The sequence below is a fragment of the Salvelinus fontinalis genome, chromosome 4 (assembly GCF_029448725.1).
Source record: "Salvelinus fontinalis isolate EN_2023a chromosome 4, ASM2944872v1, whole genome shotgun sequence".
NCBI classification, from domain to species: Eukaryota; Metazoa; Chordata; class Actinopteri; order Salmoniformes; family Salmonidae; genus Salvelinus; species Salvelinus fontinalis.
Genome location: NC_074668.1, coordinates 48,468,866 through 48,492,221, shown reverse-complemented (window position 1 = coordinate 48,492,221; position 23,356 = coordinate 48,468,866). Strand labels below are relative to the sequence as shown.

Sequence of the window (23,356 nt, the reverse complement as noted above, 5' to 3'; positions counted from 1 at the left end):
AACATACATGTCAATGAAAACAATTAACACATATACTTCTTAAATAATATATATATACACACAAACATCACATTGAATATTCAACTCACCTTTAAAAAGATCCATGAGAAAGGAAGGATTCCCAGATGATCTTTTAGCTGTTCTGTCTTCATGCTGTTCTGGGCTGATGGCTGTTGGAGAGGGGAGGGGCAGTTGAGTGAGCTGGGGCCTTTTATGGCCCTGCCTCTGGGAGCCTGTCAGCTTGTGACATGAGAGAGTGAAAGAGGGCCTACCTGTAAGCTATTTTGTGCTACAGACATACTTGTTTTGGACCATTCAGGGATCTACTATCAAACAGTCATGAAATCATAAAACAAATGAATGTCTACACTAAAGAATGTGAATTTGGTCATAAAAATACTTTTTGACAAGTTATATGCATGAAAAAAGATGCTTAAAACATGGGACTTTTTAGAGAGATTTTTGGACACTATAGGGGCCTCCTAAGCCTTGTTATGGATACATGTCTATACATTTGCTCCATTTTTGGGTCCCATGTTGCCAAGATGTTGGGGAATCACGTGAGGGGAATATTGACAAACTGAGCATCTCCGTGTACATCTCAATAAACACAATAGGCGTTTTGTTACATTTCAGTCATCTGTGATGTATTTAAAGTGGCATATTGGGTTGCAAACTCAAAAATGAATACATTTAAACTATTTCTGAAATGTTACTGGTGTCTTTAAAAAAAGGTCCATAACGATGAGGTGTACACTTTTGTTTCACAGTAGATTTGTTTAAGACGAACAAAAAACACTCTGTGTGTCCCCTGATTTAGCCCAGTGCATTAAAAGGTTATTAAAGGGGGTAAAATGGATCTGTTTAAGTCATAAGTAAAGGGCCCATCTTAAAGAGTACAATTACCCTTTCAAAAAGTGGATGGCATGATTGATTGAGACAGCCACCCCAGGAGACCTCACGAGAACACATACAAACTGTTTTCAAACATTTGTGATGTGGTCTCCTGATGTGTAAGGGTTGTAAACACTTGTTAGGGATATATCCATTCATAGGGATATGCTGAGAAGTCTTTTGGAAGGTCAGAGGTTAGACAGGTTTAAAAAACATTGGTTCCTACACACATACAGAGACACACACAACCACACGTGGGATATACATATGGCCTGACATCCTCGGGGGGGAAAACAACTGTTATGTACATGTAGACCCCCATGCTGTGTAAGGGCACACCTGTTGAATTGATGAGAAAAACATTTGTTCAAACAAACAAAACAACACACAAACACATACCTTTCTCTTATGTTGAGAGAAACCGCTCGTGGGAGACAGACAGAGAGAGACATAGAGATTTCCTTCATTGAAGGTAAGATACATTTTATTTTTTAAATATAATATTTTCTCCTAAAATGTTAATACCGAAATGCCTACTGTACAGACCTTTAAACAGATTACTATTGTGAAAAAGTGCACTATGCAATATTATACTATACCTCTGTTTTTTTTACTCAAATTGTATATAAAACACACATATATTATGAAACAATACTACATTTAAAACCCCTTAACCTGTCTGGCTCTGGCGTTCCGCCAGCGGAACTCCTCCCACATTCCACTGAAAAGGCAGAGCGCGAAATTCAAAATATATTTTTTAGAAGTATTTAACTTTCACACATTAACAAGTCCAATACAACAAATGAAAGGTACACATCTTGTGAATCCAGCCAACATGTCCGATTTTTAAAATGTTTTACAGTGAAAACAGCACGTATATTTATGTTAGCTCACCACCAAATACAAAAAAGGACAGACATTTTTCACAGCACAGGTAGCATGCACAAAGCCAACCTAACTAACTAAGAACCAACCAAACTAACCAACAAACAACTTCATCAGATGACAGTCTTATAACATGTTATTCAATAAATCTATGTTTTGTTCGAAAAATGTGCATATTTCAGGTATAAATCATAGTTTACATTGCAGCTACAATCAGAAATTGCACCGAAAGCAGACAGAGTAATTACAGACACCAACATCAAATACCTAAATACTCATCATAAAACATTTCTGAAAAATACATAGTGTACAGCAAATGAAAGACAAGCATCTTGTGAATCCAGCAAATATTTCCGATTTCTTAAGTGTTTTACAGCGAAAACACAATATAGCGTTATATTAGCTTACCACAATAGCCAGAAACACAAGCCATTTCCCAGCAGCAAAAGTTAGCGATCGTAACAAACCAGCTAAAGATATATAATTTTTGACTAACCTTGATAAGCTTCATCAGATGACAGTCCCATAACATCAGGTTATACATACACTAATGTTTTGTTCGAAAATGTGCATATTTAGAGCTGAAATCAGTGGTTATACATTGTGCTAACGTAGCTACTTTTTCCCACAACATTGGATATTTTTCTGACACTTTTTCTTACACACATATTCTGACCAAATAGCTATTCATAAACATAACTAAAAAATACATGTTGTATAGGAAATGATAGATACACTTAATGCAATCACTGTGTTAGAATTCTAAAAATAACTTAATTACGACACCCAGCTTCGGTATAGCGAGAGAGTACCCAAAAGCTGGGCGCAAACGACTAGCACAACATGTTCGACAGATATATGAAATAGCATCATAAAATGGTTCCTACTTTTGCTGATTTTTCATCAGAATGTTGTACAAGGGGATTTAGAGACGGATGGGGGTGTTGGTTTACAATAGATCCTACCTTTATCTCTAAGAAAGGAATTAAAGAAAAATTACATATTAACATGTATATGTAGTATTGTTCAATAATAACGTGTAACGCATATGTACTAAAGATTTTAAAAAAGTTTTATTTATCTGTCGGGAACAATCGTTGTTTGGATTTAGAACAGCCTTTTTCCCTCTCGATTTAGCAAGCACACTTGCCAAGTGGCGCGAATCTCTCCATGTCAACAAACGGAAGAGAAAGGAGCACGGCAAAACTCCCGAAAAAATGTCAATAATCTGATTAAACTATATTGAAAAAACAGACTTTACGATGATATTGTCACATGTATCAAATAAAATCAAAGCCGGAGATATTAGTCGTCCATAACGGCAGCTTATCAGAAGGCAAATCCAGGTCTCTGCTCGCGCTCTCCAGAAAACAGGAAACTGGTGACACGTCATGCCAAGAGCTATAATGCGACGCCAGATCAAGTTACACACTCATTTTCTTCTCTCACTGCTTGTCGACATCTAGTGGAAGACGTATGAAGTGCATCTAAACTAATAAATATCAAGGACTTTAATAGGCAGCCCCTAGAAGAGTGCATCGATTTCAGATTTTCCACTTCCTGTCAGGAAGTTTGCTGCAAAAGAGGTTCTGTTTTACTCACAGATATAATTCAAACGGTTTTAGAAACTAGAGAGTGTTTTCTATCCAATAGTAATAATAATATGCATATTGTACGAGCAAGAATTGAGTACGAGGCCGTTTAAATTGGGCACAATTTTCCCCCAAAGTGAAAACAGCGCCCTCTGTCCTCAACAGGTTTTAAATGTTTACATGTGTAATATATATATATATTTTTTTTTTCTTTTAACTGTATTCATATAAAATCTGATTTTTGATTATTTTCAGGATTCTCTCTATGTATGTAAACCCACAAACCTGACAATATGTTCCTTCATTGAAGGTAAGACACATTTTATTTTTAAATATAATATTTTCTTCTAAAATGTTAATACCAAAATGCCTACTGTACAGACCGTTAAACATATTACTATTGTGAAAAAGTGCACTATGCAATATTATACTTGACCTGTTTTTTTTACTCAAATGTATATAAAACGTACATATTATTATCAAAAATATAACATTTAATACCCCTTAAATGTTTCCATGTATAATATATACATATATATATATATAGATATTTTAAACTGTATTTATATAAAATAACGTTTTTGATTATTTTTAGGATTCTCTCTGTGTGTTTAAACCCACAGACCTGACAATATTAAGAATGTGTTTTTACTAAACATATATATAAATCATTCATATTATTTCCCAATACTACACTTTAATATCCATGAAATGTTTCCAGGTATAATTATTCTTTAATTTCTTTCATGTATTTGCCTGAGACAATAATGTTCTCAGCAAGTTTCTCTGCTTGTAACCTAACTTCCTGCCACATGACCACATGTTCACACCCCGAGGGGGGGTGACAGAGGTCATGAGCTCATCGGATGCCACAGGACCCCCACTGTTTTCAGACAGTTGTTTCAAAGACCTTCCACACTCACACGCACCCAACCTTTGAGGGGCAGAGATAGCCTAATATTTCATTCAATGTGGGCACACCTGTTGGGGTGGCAGCGTAGCCTAGTGGTTAGAGTGTTGGATTAGTAACTGAAAGGTTGCAAGTTCAAATCCCCGAACTGACATCTGTTGTTCTGCCCCTGAACAAGGCATTTAACCTGCTGTCATTGAAAATAAGAATTTGTTCTTATTGCCTAGTTAAATAAATAAAACTTTTTTTAAATCTTTAGTACATATGCGTTACACGTTATTATTGAACAATACTACATATACATGTTAATATGTAATTATTCTTTAATTCCTTTCTTAGAGATAAAGGTAGGATCGATTGTAAACCAACACCCCCATCCGTCTCTAAATCCCCTTCATCAAGATGTGCCCGGTTCAGACACTGTCTCTTTCCCGCTTGATCTCCAGTACCTTCCAGGTTTCGTATGTTTTCTTTTCCATGATAGATCAACCTTCTTGCCTTTATACCCAAGTTATGTCGCCGTAAATGTTCACGATGTTGGAAAAGATTTTCCACTTCTTTTATCATCACTTTTTAAATAATCTCCCCACCTAAAGCTAGACAGGCACAACATAGTTGACCTCTGTGGATACTTTTGAAAATACATACGAACTAACTGAATTGGTTGCATTTGAACTATTGAATTCGGCACAACCTAAAATTGTCACTTTGAACTATATGCCACTGAAGAGATTCTTATGGCTTTCAAATGATCTTGCCCGCAGACTTCCTCTTACAATGCGTACCCAGGCAGGGATGTTCCACTCAGGGCCTGTTCGATCTGACATAGAGCAAGTCTTATCTTAAGCCATTCTCTCATCCGCAACGCAGGAGGAACACGCTCTGGTTTTGGTTTAAAACGGCGTTGATAAACAACGCCGTTTTAAACCAAAACCAGAGTTTATGAAAATCTTCACCGTTGAATCGTCCGGTTGGAAAATGTACCCCATATGTTCGTCACTCATATCCAGCAAACCATTAAAACAATCAGCAGCATCACAAAGAATGGCTTCAATGGTTTTGTCATTGTGTTCATGACACGAAGGACACAATACCCCGATAATTGTTCTAGGAGCCATGTTTTATGTAGTTTATCTCTCTTGAGGTTTCTTGTTGCTCGTAGTGTTCACAGCTCTTACTTATACTCAGGCAAACCTACCCCGGAAATTACAGTTTCATATACACGCTCCCCAAACAGTAGATCAAAAAGTTCACTACAAAATTTCCCAACTCTTTCAAATGTTCAAACACATTCCACAGTTCAACAAGGTCACTACACATCAATCACCAGGACAGCTTTACCCATAACAGCTGCACTATCCGTTTACATAAGCACTCACTCGATAGCGTGAGACTTCTGTCGCCGACAGAGATGGCCGCCTCGCTTCGCGTTCTTAGGTGACTATGCAGTGTTTTGTTTCTTTACGTGTTATTTCTTACATTGGTACCCCAGGTAATCTTAGGTTTTATTACATACAGTCGGGAGGAACTATTGGATATAAGAGCAACGGCAACTCACCATCATTACGACCAGGAATACGACTTTCCCGAAGCGGATCCTCTGTTTTGCCCATCACCCATGCCAATGGATCGGATCCCAGCCGGCGAACCAAAACAACGACGCCGTAAAAGGGGCAGACAAAGCTGTCTTCTGGTCAGGATCCGGGCACATCGCGCATCGCTCCCGAGCATACTACTCGCCAATGTCCAGTCTCTTGACAACAAGGTAGATGAAATCCGAGCAAGGGTAGCATTCCAGAGAGACATAAGAGACTGTAACGTTCTTTGCTTCACGGAAACATGGCTCACTCGAGACACGCTATCGGAGTCGGTACAGCCAGGTGGTTTCTTCACGCATCGCGCCGACAGAAACAAGCATCTTTCTGGTAAGAAGAGGGGCGGGGGGGTATGCCTTATGATTAACGAGACGTGGTGTGATCATAACAACATACAGGAACGGAAGTCCTTTTGTTCACCTGACTTAGAATTACTCGCAATCAAATGTCGACCGCATTATCTACCAAGAGAATTCTCTACGATTATAATCACAGCCGCATATATTCCCCCCCAAGCAGACACATCGATGGCCCTGAACAAACTTCATTTGACTCTATGTAAACTGGAAACCACATATCCTGAGGCTGCATTCATTGTAGCTGGGGATTTTAACAAGGCTAATCTGAAAACAAGACTCCCTAAATTCTATCAGCATATCGATTATGCTACCAGGGCTGCTTACCAGGGCTGGATCATTGTTATTCTAACTTCCGCGACGCATATAAGGCCCTCCTTTCGGAAAAGCTGACACGACTCAATTTTGCTGCTCCCTGCCTATAGACAGAGACTAAAACAGGAAGCTCCCGTGCTCAGGTCTGTTCAACGCTGGTCCGACCAATCTGATTCCACGTTTCAAGATTGCTTCGATCACGTGGACTGGGATCTGTTCCGCATTGCGTCAAACAACAACATTGACGAATACGGTGATTCGGTGAGCGAGTTTATTAGAAAGTGCATCGGCGATGTCGTACCCAAAGCAACTATTAAAACATTCCCAAACCAGAAACCGTGGATTGATGGCAGCATTCGCACAAAACTGAAAGCGCGAACCACTGCTTTTAATCAGGGCAAGGTGACCGGAAACATGACCGAATACAAACAGTGTAGCTATTCCCTCCGCAAGGTAATCAAATAAGCTAAGCGTATAGAGACAAAGTAGAGTCGCAATTCAAAACCGGCATAAAAAAGCCAGACTACGGTTTGCAACTGCACATGGGGACAAAGATCGTACTTTTTGGAGAAATGTCCTCTGGTCTGATGAAACAAAAATAGAAATGCTTGGCCATAATGACCATCGTTATGTTTGGGAATGTGATGAAAGAAATAAAAGCTAAAATAAATCATTCTCTCTACTATTATTCTGACATTTCACATTCTTAAAATAAAGTGGTGATCCTAACTGACCTAAAACAGGGAATTTTTACTTGGATTAAATGTCAGGAATTGTGAAAAACTGAGTTTAAATGTATTTGGCTAAGGTGTATGTAAACTTCAACTGTATATATATAGATATATAACCAACCTCTGGCCTGTATTTGAAGTGGAAGGATGGTGGATGGTAACTTTCCTAGGCCTCTCCTGAAGAGGCAGATCAAAGCCCCCTGGTGGTGGTGTTATGTAACAGCAGTATCAGCGGACCTGGTATCCATAACGTGTCCACAGTAGGACTGTTTCCTATTAACATTTATGTTAATGTGGTAGATGATTTGCAGCTTGCCAACGCTCGAGGCACGATGAGTAACTAAGTGTACAACAAAATAAACACCAACCCCCCAATCAGTCAAATACAAAGTGATCGTTTAGTTAGCCACAGTATCACACACATAAAATAACCTTAACACTACTGAGCCAATCAGAACCAAGCTGTACTGTACTGGCCAGGTTACACATCCACCATAGCTGCTTGAACCATGTTGAAAAGGACAATGTGAACAGAAAATAAAGCCAGCACAGGGTGTTTTCTCCACTCGGTCAATTAAAGACTTTCTTTTATTTGGTGTTGTAAGATAAAACTACATGAAAGACCCAAGCAGACATTGTCCAGTCATTCCTCTGTTTCTCTATTTCTCTCTCTTTAATACTTTAATACTGTTTTCATAAGCACTTATAACCCATTGGAGGTATAGTGTGAACTTAGATACAATCAAGCATGTAATAACATGTAGAAACACATCAACAATGTAACCGAGACCACGACGGACACGGCAGCCTACATGACAGACTCCACGACAGAAATGACTGACATACATATCAACCAATCACACGTCTCCTACATCAAACCTCCTTTCTGAACCCACCTGATCTGGGTTGCTATTCAATCAAAACCGTTATCCCGGTTTCCGTGGGCAAGACAAAAATGACCTTCCTCTATTAAAAGATAATGTTTGAGTTATATTACTGATCAGTTTCTTTTTGTTCCACACAGTGAATTTATTCTCATACATTTTATCTTACCCAGGAAACTCGGAAAGCATCCCCCCCAATTTCGTGATATCCAATTAATAATTACAGTCTTGTCCCATTGCTGCAACTCCCGTACGGAGGTTGAGAAGGTCGAGAGCCATGCGACCTCCGAGCCGCACTGCTTCTTGACACACTCCCCGCTTAACCCGGAAGCCAGCCGCACCAATGCGTCGGAGGAAACACCGTACAACTGGCGACCGAAGTCAGCATGCAGCCTGGAATCGAACCCGGGTCTGAAGTGACGCCTCTAGCACTGCAGAGGTGCTAGATGCAGTGCCTTAGACCGCTGTGCCACTCAGGAGGCGGTTTTGATTAAATGCTGTTCCCATGTTGGACATGTCTCTGGGGGACAGGACTGGTCACGGATAGTATTGTTGTGGAGGAAGGGACAAAGGGACGGTACAGTGGGGACAGTATTAAGGTTTTGGTGTCTCTTGTTCCCTGTTTTCCCTAAAAGCTTGAGAGCAGCAGAGTGGTGTGGTCCAGGGGACAGGGACAGGGGTGCCATGCATGGACAGATGTCCCCAAACCTCATTATGTTATTCATAAAGTAAAAGGCACTTAAAAAAATCTTACATTCCAGTGTATTGTATTTATAATATATTGTCTCTTTCGTTCGCTCTCTCGATCTCTCTCTAATATATATATATAGTATGAATACACACACACACACACACATGATCATATAGGAAGGAATGCAAAGATGGAGGAGTATAAACACCAGACATTGTATATATAATAATATATATGTGACCTTTTAAAATAGTTTGGAGACAGCTGGTTATAATATTGGATATAGTACAAAAGGAAAGGAATAACGAGAAGAAGATACAGCTTGGAGGACTGGTAAGGTTTAAGGTTCTTGTGGAGCGCAGAGAGGGACTCGTGGCAATAGTTTTCAGTTGCTCTGCAGGCAGCAAACTGAAGGAGTTGCATAGGCAAGAATTAACATGTGGTTCCTGATTAAATGGATCATAACAATAACACAGATCTGTATAACAACACAGATCGGTGTAACAAAATAACTCAACCAAACAAGCAAATAGAAATTAAACAAGAACAATAACAAAGACAGTGAGGTAACTATCCACTTTTTGAAGCAAAAAAGCGGATTTAAGAAAAACTTGAAACTGGCCAGCTTCCGAGTCAGCAGCGTATTGGTGCAGGGTCATGGGAGGGGGGCAGAGTCCCGGTGGAATTGAGAGTGTGTGTTTGTGTGCGCTGAACTGAGTCAATCAGAGCAAGGCTCAGCAGTGTGTGGGTGTCTGTCAACCAGCCCTGTGTCTTGTTACTTTAGGGTGTTAAGGGGTAGTCGGGAGTCCAGGAGAGAAGGGGCACTACAGTTTAGTGGGGTAGGGTGGTAGGTGGGTGCGTAGTAGTGCTACACTTCATTCAGTGTCCTTGTATTTTCTGGTTGTTGGTAGCATAGTCTACAGTTCTGTGTCCTGGTATTTCTGGTTGTTGGTCTGGTAGTAGCCTCTCTTGGTGTGGTCTGCCAGCTGGCGTCGGTACTCTTCTTCTTCCCCTTCACTGGGGTAGAACCCACAACTCTCAGAGTATGGCAGCTTGGAGGGAGGAGTCTGGGGCTCAGGACGCGAGCTGGAACTGAACACACACACAGGCGCACACACAGGCGCACACACACACACAGGCGCACACACACAGGCGCACACACACACACACACACACACACACACACACACACACACACACACACACACACACACACACACACACACACATTAATGTACAATACACACAGACACACAATATATTCAGCGAAAATCCCCACACGCAGATGAATATAGAGTACAACGGAAAGCGGACAGACGTAACACAACACACTCACGGTACGAATGGGTAAAAACCCTCCCATGTTGTGTTCCTACCCTATAGGCTGAGGCCGGCTGTGATTCAGTTTCTGGGTCTTCACAGGGACAGCATAGATGTCTAGGTGCTTCTGAGCTATCTCCAACTGGCCAGAGACAGACATTAGTATGATAACACAGACTAGCAGACACACACTCTTTCTCTCTCACTCACACACACATTCAGAGGTGCACACACACACACACACACATTCAGAGGCGCATGCACGCACGCACACACATCCACCCACCCTTGCGTTCTGGGCCTCCTGCAGCTCCAGCATCCTCTGAGTGCGTGCAAAGTGGTCCATCTTCTCAAAGGCCTTGATCTTCCCCAGGAACGACTTGAGGCTGGGGTCCTCAGGGCTCTCCCCTGGCTCCTCCGGGCCCCTAAAGGCCGCTGTGTTTGGGGCCGTGCTGCGGGTGGTGTCCTGGGTATTATAGGAAGGTTTGATGGCGATGGGGGGAGGTGCCAGTGGCTTGGCCTTGCCAAATGAGTTAAGGGTGCGAGGGAGAGGAGGGGGGTCGCTGGCAGGGCTGGAGGAGTGGGAGTCGTAGCCTCGGCTGGGGGGGGGCTCGTATGACCCTATGGGAGGGACTACCTCATCCCTGAACAGCAGCTTTACCTTGAGGGGTAGGGAGGGAGGTGGGGGGAGGGGGGGTGGACCAGCATAGAATTAGAATGAATCAAATCATTTTGATTCGATTCAGTCAATGAAATCATTCTATTTCTATGGGGACCAAACAGGGTCAGTCACAGATCCGCAAACCAAACATTTCTGTACGTGAATAGTAGATTTGTGACTAGAAAAACGCTTGAAACAATAATCATTAACTTTAGGCTTCTGCGCTCATTACCTCACTATTGATTTACAACATAAAAGAAGCTTCAGGTTGTACTTTCCCAAACACATTCATAACAGAAGACAATGTTGAATACCACATTTTGATAGACAACACTGACCAAACCACGGACACCTATTTCTCTACAACACTTTAAGAGTTCAAAACACAGGTAGCCTACATTACTCTAGAATATCTGTTCAACAGACAAAGGTTCACAATACTATTAATTACTATGAGGTTTCACAAACGCAGGACCCTTCTATCACCACAAGGAATTTTGGGAGTTACTTTTTGCTAATTAGGTACCAGAGTGATCTGCCGTTGGAGGAATCCGAGCCGTGGTGGGTGTGGTTTCTCCGGATCAGACCATTCTTCAGAGAGAAGGAGAGTTTGCTAGTTCTGATTTAGTTAAAGAGCTAAGGGGTGGTGGGGGGTTTCAAACATTCAAATGTAAGTGGATGTTTGAAAGCTACCGGAGATCTTGTACTTATCTACGCCAAAAACCACACAGTTTCCTAAAAATCTGATGCTCACTACCGGTTGACTTTATGTTCGAAAGATGGTAAAAGTGAATATAAGAGGAATTTGTATATGTGTGTCTGTCTCTCACCTTGGGGGGGTCAGGTACAACCGCGGGGGGTGGGCTGGCGCTGCTGAGCACCTCCCTGCTGCCCACCCTCCTGACACGACCACGGATCTCTGGACTACACCTGCGCAGGATCTGACCCCCAAAACACATATACACACATAGGACAGGGTCAACAGGAAGTACCATGCAGGTTCACAGGCTGGGTCAAGGGTCAACCATGCTCATTATTGAAGGGTCATGTTTTAATTATAAAGGGGTTGTGTCTCTTTGCATTGAAAGGGCCAAGAGGTAACATCTGCATAAACCAGGTGCATAGAAGCAATTGTCAAGGCATCTGGTTACTAAGGGGCGAAGAGGAAGTTATACTGTACATGCCGTTAGTAGCCTATGTAACACTGTTATACACTCCTAACCTGGGACACACACCCACAGATTTTAAGATCCTTGCACAGCTATAAAAAAGGATATAGTTCCCTAGTGTGCTTCCAGTCTGTTTTTAACTACTGTACTAGAGAGAAACTAGCCACAGGCCTTTGGGAGGGCTATTATCATAGCGCTGAATGGCCTCTATTTAGAAAACGGTTTTGCTAAAGTGCATCTGACACATTGGGTATTCCTGAAACAACCCAAACAAATGCTAACCAGATGGTATTGATGTTGGTCATGTAGGCCTAGATTGGACTGGGGATATCATAGGTGTAATGATGTGTTTGAACTGTAGAGGGCAGAACAGATTCTTACAGCTCTGCATAGCACCAAGGCTGTGAGGTTAGGACATCACAATAAATGGGCTGCTTATGGGCTGCATGTGCGTGTTGTTAACTATGTGTGTGTGTGTCTGTGTGTGTGTGTGTGTGTGTATTGCTGTGTATCTCTAACCTCCTCTGCCAGCACGGGCTCAGAGGAGCGGCTGATAGCGGACACGTGCAGTTGGTCAGCCGGCTCGTTGTCCAGCTCGTTATCCGTGTAAGCACCACCCTCATCCGCCGTGTCATCGTAGTCGCTGGCCAATCGGCTGTCCATGCTCAGGTAGTCGGCTGACATGGCTGACAGGTATGACATGCGGTCATCATGGAGATCAATGTCCATCTCCGTCCAGTCCAGCTAAAAGAGACACATGATGGATCTTGGTGTACAGAGAGGAAGCAGAAACAAAAACAAAAACAAAGAAAGAAAAGAAGAACCGAGCTGTAGAGCACCAGTGGTAGAAGGATTCACACACAGTGAGCATGCTCACAACACAGGACTCAAGAAATAGAGCAAAACACTTTTCACTATCTTAAAAGTGATAGAAAAGACTGAGTACAGTATGAAGAAACTAGACTAAGTAAAGTAGTACCAAGGGAAATAGTTAAGATGGACTAGTACACAGAAGTATACAGAAATAGCTTTATAGGAAAGAACAGTGAATATGCTATACAGTTGAAGTCGGAAGTTTACATACACCTTAGAAAAATACATTTAAACTCAGTTTTTCACAATTCCTGATATTTAATCCTAGTAAAAATTCCCTGTCTTAGGCTAGTTAGGATCACCACTTTATTTTAAGAATGTGAAATGTGAGAATAATAGGAGAGAGAATGATTTATTTCAGCTTTTATTTCTTTCATCACATTCCCAGTGGGTCAGAAGTTTACATACACTCAATTAGCATTTGGTAGCATTGCCATTAAATTGTTTAACTTTGGTCAACCATTTCAGGAAGCCTTCCACAAGCTTCCCACAATAAAGTTAAGTGAAATTTTGCCCATTCCTCCTGACAGAGCTGGTGTAACTGAGTCAGGTTTGTAGGCCTCCTTGCTCACACATGCTTTTCAGTTCTGCCCACAAATTTTCTATAGGACTGAGGTCAGGGCTTTGTGATCGCCACTCCAATACCTTGACTTTGTTATCCTTAAGCTATTTTGGAAGTATGCTTAGGGGTCAATGTCCATATGGAAGACCCAATTGTGACCAAGCTTTAACTTCCTGACTGATGTCTTGCGATGTTGCTTCAATATATCCACATAATGTTCCTTCCTCGTGATGCCATCTATTTTGTGAAGTGCACAAGTCCCTCCGGCAGCAAAGCACCCCCACAACATGATGCTGCCACCCCCGTGATTCACGGTTGGGATGGTGTTCTTTTGCTTGCAAGCCTCCCCCTTTCCCTCCAAACATAACAATGGTCATTATGGCCAAACAGTTCTATTTTTGTTTCATCAGACCAGAGGACATTACTCCAAAAAGTACGATCTTTGTCCCCATGTGCAGTTGCAAACCGTAGTCTGGCTTTTGCATGGCGGTTTTGGAGAAGTGGCTTCTTCCTTGCTGAGTGGCCTTTCAGGTTATGTCGATATAGGACTCGTTTTACTGTGGCTATAGATACTTTTGTACCCATTTCCTCCAGCATCTTCACAAGGTCCTTTGCTGTTGTTCTGGGATTGATTTGCACTATTCACACCAATGTACATTCATCTCTTGGAGACAGAACGTGTCTTCTTCCTGAGCGGTATGATGGCTGCATGGTCCCATGGTGTTTATACTTGCATACTATTGTTAGTACAGATGAACGTGGTACCTTCAGGCATTTGGAAATTGCTCCCAAGGATGAACCAGACTTGTGGAGGTCTAAAAATGTTTTTCTGAGGTCTTGGCTGATTTCTTTTGAGTTTCCCAAGATGTCAGACAAAGAGGCACTGAGTTTAAAGGTAGGCCTTAAAATACATCCACAGGTACACCTCCAATGGACTCAAATTATGTCAATTAGCCTATCAGAAGCTTCTAAAGCCATGACATCATTTTCTGGAATTTTCCAAGCTGTTTAAAGGCACAGTAAACTTAGTGTATGTAAACTTCTGACCCACTAGAATTGTGATACAGTGAATTATAAGAAATAATCTGTCTGTAAACAATTGTTGGAAAAATGACTCATGCACAAAGCAGATGTCCTAACCGACTTGCCAAAACTATAGTTTGTTAACAAGAAATGTGTGGAGTGGGGTTTTAATGACTCCAACCGAAGTGTATGTAAACTTCCGACTTCAACTGTATATTTGAAGTAGACAGTAAGACAATTCTACGGAACATGATTGAAACATGTACATAATACAGGGTGGAATAGTACAATAAGTATAGAAGAGGATAGGAGTGTAGCAGACTATACCCACTGGGCACAGATGTCAATTCAACATCTATTCCACGTTGGTTCGACATCATTTAATTGAAAGGAACTGGACACACTGTTGTTGCAACCAGTGTGAGCCCAGTGGGTAGCATGTGTAGAGTAGAGTATATTATAGGGGTGTGAACGTCTTAAAATTCAAATGGTAAAACGTTAAGAAGAAAATCCCTAACTGAAAACAAAATGTGGTTGTTTTTGTTCACAATGTTTTAAATGACAGTCATTTTATCACAAAACTACCACTAACAGATCCCGACCATCATCATAAAGGGAAACATTTGAACAAATAGGCCTACCGAATGCAACAATGATGGAACGTTAGTAAGAGGGGATATGCATATTTCAAATGATTTACCATGGATATTTAAAGCCCTCCGCACCTTATCGTCATTAAGAGTTGAGAAAAAAAAGCGCTGATTCCATAAATTATTGCAGTTGATATGCAGCCTTTGTCAAGGCCTACTTGAATTTATGAAGTAATTAGCTACATTACCAACTGCAAGACAATTTCAGCCGTGACTAGTGCTACTGAAACAGGTGCTTCTTTCGCTCTCATATCACCGTTTACGTTCACTCCCGTTTCAACAGAGTGTTACAGTGCTTCCTGTTTGGGGTTTTAGGCTGGGTTTCTGTAAAGCACTTTGTGAAATCTTCTCACGTAAAAAGGGCTTCATAAATACATTTGATTTGATATCCCTTTTATAATGGGAGTTGAGACATAGCCTAGAGTTAACAGCATGAACCTTTTTAACCAGTAGATACCCGCATTTGGCGCGCTTTCTTTTGCCCTGTGTTTAATTTGGGAGCTTAAACTTGGTCGGCAGGCAGGCTGAACATAAAACAAAGTAGGCCATTAATGAATATTCTATTCGGCTTCATCAAAAATGTTTTGTTGCATATTTCAGTCAGGAACCTGCCTAGGTTTAGGAGGGGTTGTATAACCTATTCTAAATGCCACACTATAGCAGTTCGTGAAAAAAAAACTCTGAAAATAGACAAGACAAATCCATTATTTCAAAAGTTCAGCTTACTTTTAATCAAGCAGTACATTTTGAATTCATGATAAAGCTATCGTGATTTGACAAGGAATGTAGCTTGTCTACAGTAGACCTAATGGGAGTTTGGGTGCCCAGCACGCTTGTGTGTATAGGGAGAGGTCGAAATTGAGTGAGAGACACGTAATGGAGGTAAAAGAGAATTGAACCTTTACAGGATCGGTGGGTCCCCTGCGGGACGGTTGAGCTAACGTAGGCTAATGTGATTAGCATGATGTTGTTCATTTAAGAGAAGAACTATGATCACTTGGCTAGGTTTATTTTTGGTGCGAGTCACTAATGCACATAACAAATGGAAGGAACACTAGAGTCAACGTGAATTAACGATTGACTTCGGGACAAAATTTCACCTGCCCACTCGGGAAGCCACAAAGCAGATTCCAGATAACTAAGCCTACTGTATGACTTTGGTAGGAATTAATCTCCCCTTTATAAAATGGTCTTAACGTTTTAACGGAAAACCGATAAGAAAATGGCAGTTTAAATGTTACAAAAATGTTTCAATTTGGCACATCCCTAGTATAGTATAGTACATTATAGTACAGTACAGTATCCAGTGTATGAGCACTGTATGGTGAGTGTGTTTACCTTCCCCTCAGACACCCATACAGCCTGAGTCTGCTGCTCCCTGATAGAGTCCTTCACACTGCCATACCACGCATCGTTGGCCGAGTTCACATCAATAGTAGCTGTAGGGAGGAGAGCGCCGGAGCGAGGAGGAGAGGGGGGTAAAGAGAGAGAGAGAGAGATACAAGGGAGAGAGAGGAAGTTGAGAGAGAAATAAAAAGAGGGGGAGAGAGAGGAAGGGGAAAGAGAGGGAGAGCGGACAGAGGGAGAGAAAGTGTGGGAGAGAAGCGAAAGAATGGAAGAGAAAAGAAAAGAGAAGGGTGAGAGATAATAGCAAGATGGATGAGAAGAGAACGAGTAGAGAGGGGGAGAGAGGGACGGGGTGTAACAGCACAAAAAATAGATACAACAGATTATCCCTCATGCAGGAAGATCTTGTGTTCTATATTTGGCTGTTTAACTATTTGTTTATTGACGTTAGAGACTCGATAGTCATCTACAGAAATGGGTTTAACATGAATCACTGGCCAACTACAGGATTGTGTGTGTGTGTCAGATAGTCATATACACACACAGAGAGACAGAGGGAGAGAGGTCAACTCACTGGCCAAATACAGTATTTACTGGAGTATGGACACTCCTGAGGGTGGTAGCTAAAAGTAAATGGTGTGTGTATGCATGTGTATCTGTTTGCGTATCTCTGTGTAACTGTGTGTGTGAAGCGGATCCATGTGTGTGACTAACCAGTGAATAGGTGAGAGCAGGTCTTCCTCAGTTTGACAGCCTGTTCATAAAGTTTCCTAGCGCTGCGGTTGGACCCAGGTATCACCCTCTGCCTCATGGCCTTAACCCCTGGTTTACTGTCTGGGTTGAAGAAGATGACGATGGGGTACCACTGGGTGTAGTTCAGAGTGTCCACCGCCTTGGGAGTCACATCCAGCAGGGCATGCTTGTCCTACAGGGGACATGATGGGGGACAGTGATTGAATAGAGAGAGAGAGAGACAGATAGAGGGGGACAAAGCGAGAGAGAGAGAGAGAGAGATAGCTAGATCAGTGGTTCACAACCTTTTTTGAACCGTGGCACACCTTGATGGGATAAACATTTGTGGCACACCTAAAATTTCTGTATCAATTTATTAACTGGTAATTGCCATCTAACTCGTACTGCAAATCAACTATTTACAATCACAAATGCTTTTTGATAGATTAAATAGCCTAGGGTTTATATGAACTGCATTTGGGCCTGCATTTTGATCCTAGTTTATTGATACGTGTGAAATGCACCACATTGATCTTCATTTGGGGAACCCTAGTTTAAAGCAAATTTCCTGCAATTCTACATGGTTAAACATGACATATTTTAGATGGTAGACTATTTAATGATAATAATGATGGAAAAATTAAGTCTAGCCTCGATTTGACTGTCACGTTCCTGACCTGTTGTCTGTTATTTTTGTATGTGTTTAGTTGGTCAGGGCGTGAGTTGGGGTGGGCATTCTATGTTTTGTGTTTCTATGTTTAGGCCATTGGTAATTAGCCTTATATGGTTCTCAATCAGAGACAGGTGTTTGTCGTTTCCTCTGATTGGGAACCATATAAAGGTAGGGTGTTCACACTGTTTGTTTGTGGGTGGTTGTCTTCCGTGTCTGTATTGAATGTTCGTACCACAGTTTTCAAGTGAATGGCTCAATTTAATAGCATTGATTGTGCCAGAGTCAGCATTGTATGAGATTACTTGTAAATCCGGTTGAGAACAAAGTAGAATTCTTTTTAAGACTGACTTCTGCACGTCGTAGCTCAGGCTCGGAATGTCATAGTGACAAATCAAATATGTGCATTAAAGTTGTGTCTTTTCTTGTGTATATTATTGTTAATTTCTATCATAAAGCGTTGCGGAGAAATGCATCGTTATACATCAGTTGCTAAAATCGGGATTTGGTTCGGTGGGCAAAATGTCAATTTATGTGGCCAATCCTCTGTATCCCCTTTGAGCCGGCCCTGCTTTTGATACGACGCGGATCGAAAGACCGTTAAAAATGACAGCCCAAATGGAATCTTTCTGCCACTTGCCTAAGCACAAGCACAAAAGTAGATAGATGAAAGTTGGCTACAGTACCAATCTAGGGATAGATTGCGATGCCAGTCTTGGTATCTCAATCTGCAAATTTGCATTTAGTCATCGGAAACAGCTTCTTTCTGTGTCATGATTAAAATCGCATTTAGCTTTCTATTCAACATGTCCTGCAATGTAATCAAGTTCTGTGTGATTGAAATGCGTCAGCATTATTTATTTAAGGGGGAAATGCGTCAAGCATTATTTATTTAAGGGGGAAATGCGTCAAGCATTATTTATTTAAGGGGGAAATGCGTCAAGCATTATTTATTTAAGGGGGAAATGCGTCAAGCATTATTTATTTAAGGGGGAAATGCGTCAAGCATTATTTATTTAAGGGGGAAATGCGTCAAGCATTATTTAAGGGGGAATTTGGTGATGTAGCGCAAAAACATGTTATTCGTGGGTGTTCATCATAAATTTGTGTTCCAGATAGATAGATAGATTGATAGATAGGGAAAGGGAGAGAGAATCTCTTACCTGCTCGATGATCTGGCGGATGGTGTTAAGTCTCACCACTCCTGAGGATTTCTCCGACCCGGCATCTTTAGGCTCCGTTTCTGACAATGGACAGAGACACCGTGTTAGTCAACAAATGACTAGTGTGACTCAAGACAGACAGAGACAGACAGAGACGGACGACGTGAGAGACTCACTGGCGATGACAAACAGGTCAGGCAGCTCGTTGGCTAGCTTGTCATTGGCTGCATCAGCTATAGGACCAAACAGAACCACAGGACGCCTGAAACCAGCTACAGGACAAGAGAAGAGATGATGCTTTAGACAAGTCACTCCTCTGCAGTAGTACAACCTAAAACAACATGACTATCATTACTGGGTTTATCATGCACAATATTAGGGGCCATATATAAATGTGTGTGTGGCGGGGGCTGACAGTGGCTAATAGTTCAATCAAGAGACATTTTCTGTTTACCATCAAAAGTCACGTTTGAGTGATGCGCGTGCATCCTGAGATCAAAAATCTCTGTAGCAGGATAGCTAATGTTGATGTTCTCTAAGGAACATTCTCCTCTCCCCCTCATCCCCTTTGCCATCTCTTCCCCTCTCCCTGTGGTGTGCATTTCCTGTGTTTAGCGTGACGACCCACACATACTCTTCTCCCTCTTCCCTCTCTTTAACTCTCAATTTCTCCCTTTTCTGTGTCACTCCTGTGTGTGTGTGTGTGTTTTGTTTTCTGTGTTACCTAATGCTGGCCTGCCCCTCTTTCACCCCTCATTCCTTCCTGAAACGCTGTCACCCCCCTCCTCCCTTCGTCAATTATGTATTTCTCCTCAACTCTATCTCCCGCTCTCTCTTCCCACTCCCCCTCCCGTTTCCTGTGTGTTTCCCAATTATGGCCGGCATCTGTATCACCTCAAATCTCCACTCAAATCTCTATTCCTCTGAAACACTTTCCCCACCCTCCCTTTCCTCCCTTTTTAAATTCTTATATATTTTTTTTAATTTAACCTTTATTTAACTAGGCAAGTCAGTTAAGAACACATTCTTATTTACAATGACGGCCTACCCCGGCCAAACCCGAACAACAATGCTGGGCCAATTGTGTGGCGCACTATGGGACTCCCAATCACGGCCGGATGTGACACAGCCTCCCTCTCCATGTGTGTAATTTCCTGTGTGGTTTCCCTGTGTTGACCAGACCCACCCTCTCTGAGCACGACTCTCTCGTACGCAGGGAAGCGTGTGGCGATGGGCGTAGCGCCGACATCCTCTCTGCTCTTCCTCAGCTCCTTCCTCTTGGCTGCCCTTTGACCTCTCAGACGCCAGAAGTCGGCGCGGTCTGTGCCAGCAGCCTTATGGGAGTTCTGTACACTCGCCATCTGATCAGCCCTGGGAGAGAGAGAGAGAAAATGAGCAATAAGAGATGGGGATTATGAGGAGAGGTTTTGTTTTGAAAAAGCGATGGTGAAGTCAGCAAGTGAGGGCAGTGTGTTGGGGCGATAAGAAGGTAAGTGGTAAGGGAGAGGGAGAAAGATGAACCAAGACAAGTGTGTTTATGATAAAAGACAGAAAATAAACACTCTTTCAAGTTGTTTCAGTTCAAATAACTTCCCACAGCCAAGGTCTGAAGATCTATTCTAAGAGAAGGGAGAGCACATGGAAGGGGGGAAATGGGGAGGAGAGGACATTAAAACAGAGGAGGAGGAGTGGTGTGTGTGTGTGTGTGTGTGTGTGTGTGTGTGTGTGTGTGTGTGTGTGTGTGTGTGTGTGTGTGTGTGTGTGTGTGTGTGTGTGTGTGTAGGGTTCAGGGGGAGACTCTAGTGAAGGGATCATCACCTAGATTGAGCTGCGGCCCGCCAGTTGGGGAACCCTACTCTAGTGTGTGATCTAGGAGTATTTCATCCCAATGTGGGAGAGAGATGGCTCTGATTTGACTGATGTGGCTGAACACTCCCGACAGTCAACTGATGGCCAGGGAATCGTATCGGTCCTCTAAAAGTTACTATACCAGGGCCCAATCCTGACTTGAGAAATTCGAACTTAGTTTCCTCCCAGTCCATGCTCTAAGGACGATGTCTTGGACCTGAGCTAACTGTTATGGTTAAGGTTACTCCCTCCCATTCCAGCTCATCTGCTCTAGTTAGGGATGATATCTTGGACCCTAGCTAACTGTGCTACAGTAGCTAGCTCCTCGTTGTCTCTATCTCACCTGCTCAAGTTAGGGATGATGCCTTAGGGATGATTACCTGCTCTAGCTAGGGATGATTACCTGCTCTTATTAGGGATGATGTTTATGGGATGATTACCTGCCATTCTTAGGGATGACGCTTTAGGGATGATTACCTGCTCTTATTGGGGATGATGCCTTTCTCCAGCAGCTGTTTGTCCTTGCCGGTGCGGATGGCCAGCCAGTTGCCCAGCTTGCCATCGTAGAGAGTGTCCATCACTTTGAAGATCTCCCCTCTGGAGAAGGCCAGGCTCTGGGGAGCCTCCCGCTCATACTCAAAATGAGTCCTGATAAAGAACGAGTCCCCACGACCAGACACCAGGATGTCATTGTAGACTGGAGAGAGGGAGGGGAGGAGAGAAGGAGAGAGGAGAGAGGGAGGGGAGGAGAGAAAGCGAGAGAGAGCGAGAGGAAGTGAAAGAGAGATCAGGCTTCACTCCTTGCTCATACTACAAATCCAAATGTACAATAGCATGCACTATACATCAGTAGTCACCAACCCCTAGTTCTGAAGAGCTATATGGCATGCAGAGTTTTGGTCAAGCTGAGCACTAAGTTTCCTGAAAACCCTGTAGCTCTCAACGACAAGGGTTAATGAACGTCAACAGGAACATTTGGTTGCCACAAGTGGTTCCTTACTACCCATGTTCCATGTCCCCCTTTCCTTTCCATCAATCAGAACGGTTAGAATGAGTTTGCGTTCTAGATATCGTCAGGGAGGTACTCCGAACCAGATTCATTGCGGAGAAGAAACGTTCGTGGGCGTGGTGTAGCGTTTTATGCCGGAGCAAGAAGTTTAGGTAGCCAGGCAAACACCACTACCCCCGAGGCACAATCTCACACCAAGGAGATCGGGATTACGAGGAGGAGAGAGAGAGAAAGCGGGGAGAGGAGAGAGAGAGCGACGAGGAGAGAAAGAGTGACGAGGAGAGAGAGACAAGGAGAGACAGAGAGACGAGGAGAGAAAGAGCGACGAAGAGAAAGAGATGAGAATGGGAGAGGGAAGAGGAGAGGGAGAGTGAGGAAGAGAGAGAGAAAGGGAGGAAGAGATGACAAAGGGGTGAGATAAAAAGAGAGAGGAGGGATGAGAAAGGCAGCGAGAGATGGTGACAGTAGAGGTCAGTCATGCCTGTCCTCTCCTAGGCTGGCTGGCTGTCTGCTGTCAGTGTGTGTATGTGTGTGCGTGGTGTACGCACGTGTGTGTGTATACGCCTGTGTGTGTGTGTGTGTGTGCGTACGCAGAGTTGTAGTACAAGATTGGTGGGGTTCCAAATTCAATAGCGTTCCCACAGCGCTCCCCGACAACCCAGCTGCTAGCTTTACACAGCCTGGCTGGCTAATAGTCACTGCTCCCTGCTTGCCTGCCTGTCTTTTTGTCTGTTTGTCTGTCTGCAGATGAGGCCCTTGGTACCTCTCAAACACACAGGGTGCATCCCAAAAGTAGTGCACTACAAAATGAAATAGGGTGCCATCATAGTTAAACAGACACAACTAAGCACCCACACAAACAGGAACATAAGGTTTATAGGCTGGTAGTATACACATAGTTCACACTAACACAGTTTTTAAAGATTCATTCATTTAAAGATGAACTTATGCAGTACATAGTACATACATAAACCCTAAACACAGTTATACAGAGACTCGGTTTGTACTGTACATGTTACATGTCACATTTCAGGGGCAATGGGTTTATGAGGCAATGTTCTCATTACGTAACTTGTGTGTCCCTCTCTGTGTGTGTGTGTGCGTGCGTGACTGGCTGTAACTGGTTTCAGTGCCGATGGGCAACAAGCTGGTGTCTCTGTATCACACTGACACAAAGTTATTGTATATGTGTGTGTGTACTTGTCTGCATTTGTGTGTGATTGTGCATGCATGCGTGCGTGTAGCCCTGGGGTCTGACCCACAGTGTTTGTGTAATGAGTAGAGAGGAGCATGGAGAGGCAGTGTGCACTACTCTGCTCATGGGGTTATTCCACTGTTCACTTTAATCCTTTCATATCCTGCTGCATTATAGCCCCTATTCAACTAGACTGACTAAGAAAAAGGACTGACCCACTCTCCCTTTTCTTTGTCCATCAAGCTGTTCCACATTGTTCATTTGTAACTCAGCCAAAGTTT

At 42.6% G+C, this 23,356-nt stretch overlaps 1 protein-coding gene across 4 annotated transcripts in view; it reads right to left on the bottom strand.

Annotated features, from left to right (window-relative positions):
* Window positions 1–7,834: 7,834 nt before the first annotated feature.
* LOC129853912 (tight junction protein ZO-2-like) overlaps window positions 7,835–23,356 on the bottom strand; it is a 167,892-nt gene continuing 152,370 nt past the window's right edge. For all 4 annotated transcript variants that reach the window (XM_055920416.1, XM_055920417.1, XM_055920419.1 and 1 more), the window contains 11 exons: window positions 21,349–21,568; window positions 20,210–20,394; window positions 19,200–19,295; window positions 19,024–19,103; window positions 17,173–17,383; window positions 16,450–16,550; window positions 12,523–12,747; window positions 11,665–11,775; window positions 10,460–10,834; window positions 10,230–10,315; window positions 7,835–9,945 (listed from right to left, as the gene is read on the bottom strand). In XM_055920416.1, coding sequence (XP_055776391.1) covers window positions 9,771–9,945; window positions 10,230–10,315; window positions 10,460–10,834; window positions 11,665–11,775; window positions 12,523–12,747; window positions 16,450–16,550; window positions 17,173–17,383; window positions 19,024–19,103; window positions 19,200–19,295; window positions 20,210–20,394; window positions 21,349–21,568 — 1,865 coding nt within the window. In that variant the 3' untranslated portion in view covers window positions 7,835–9,770. The remainder of the gene's footprint in view (window positions 9,946–10,229; window positions 10,316–10,459; window positions 10,835–11,664; window positions 11,776–12,522; window positions 12,748–16,449; window positions 16,551–17,172; window positions 17,384–19,023; window positions 19,104–19,199; window positions 19,296–20,209; window positions 20,395–21,348; window positions 21,569–23,356) is intronic.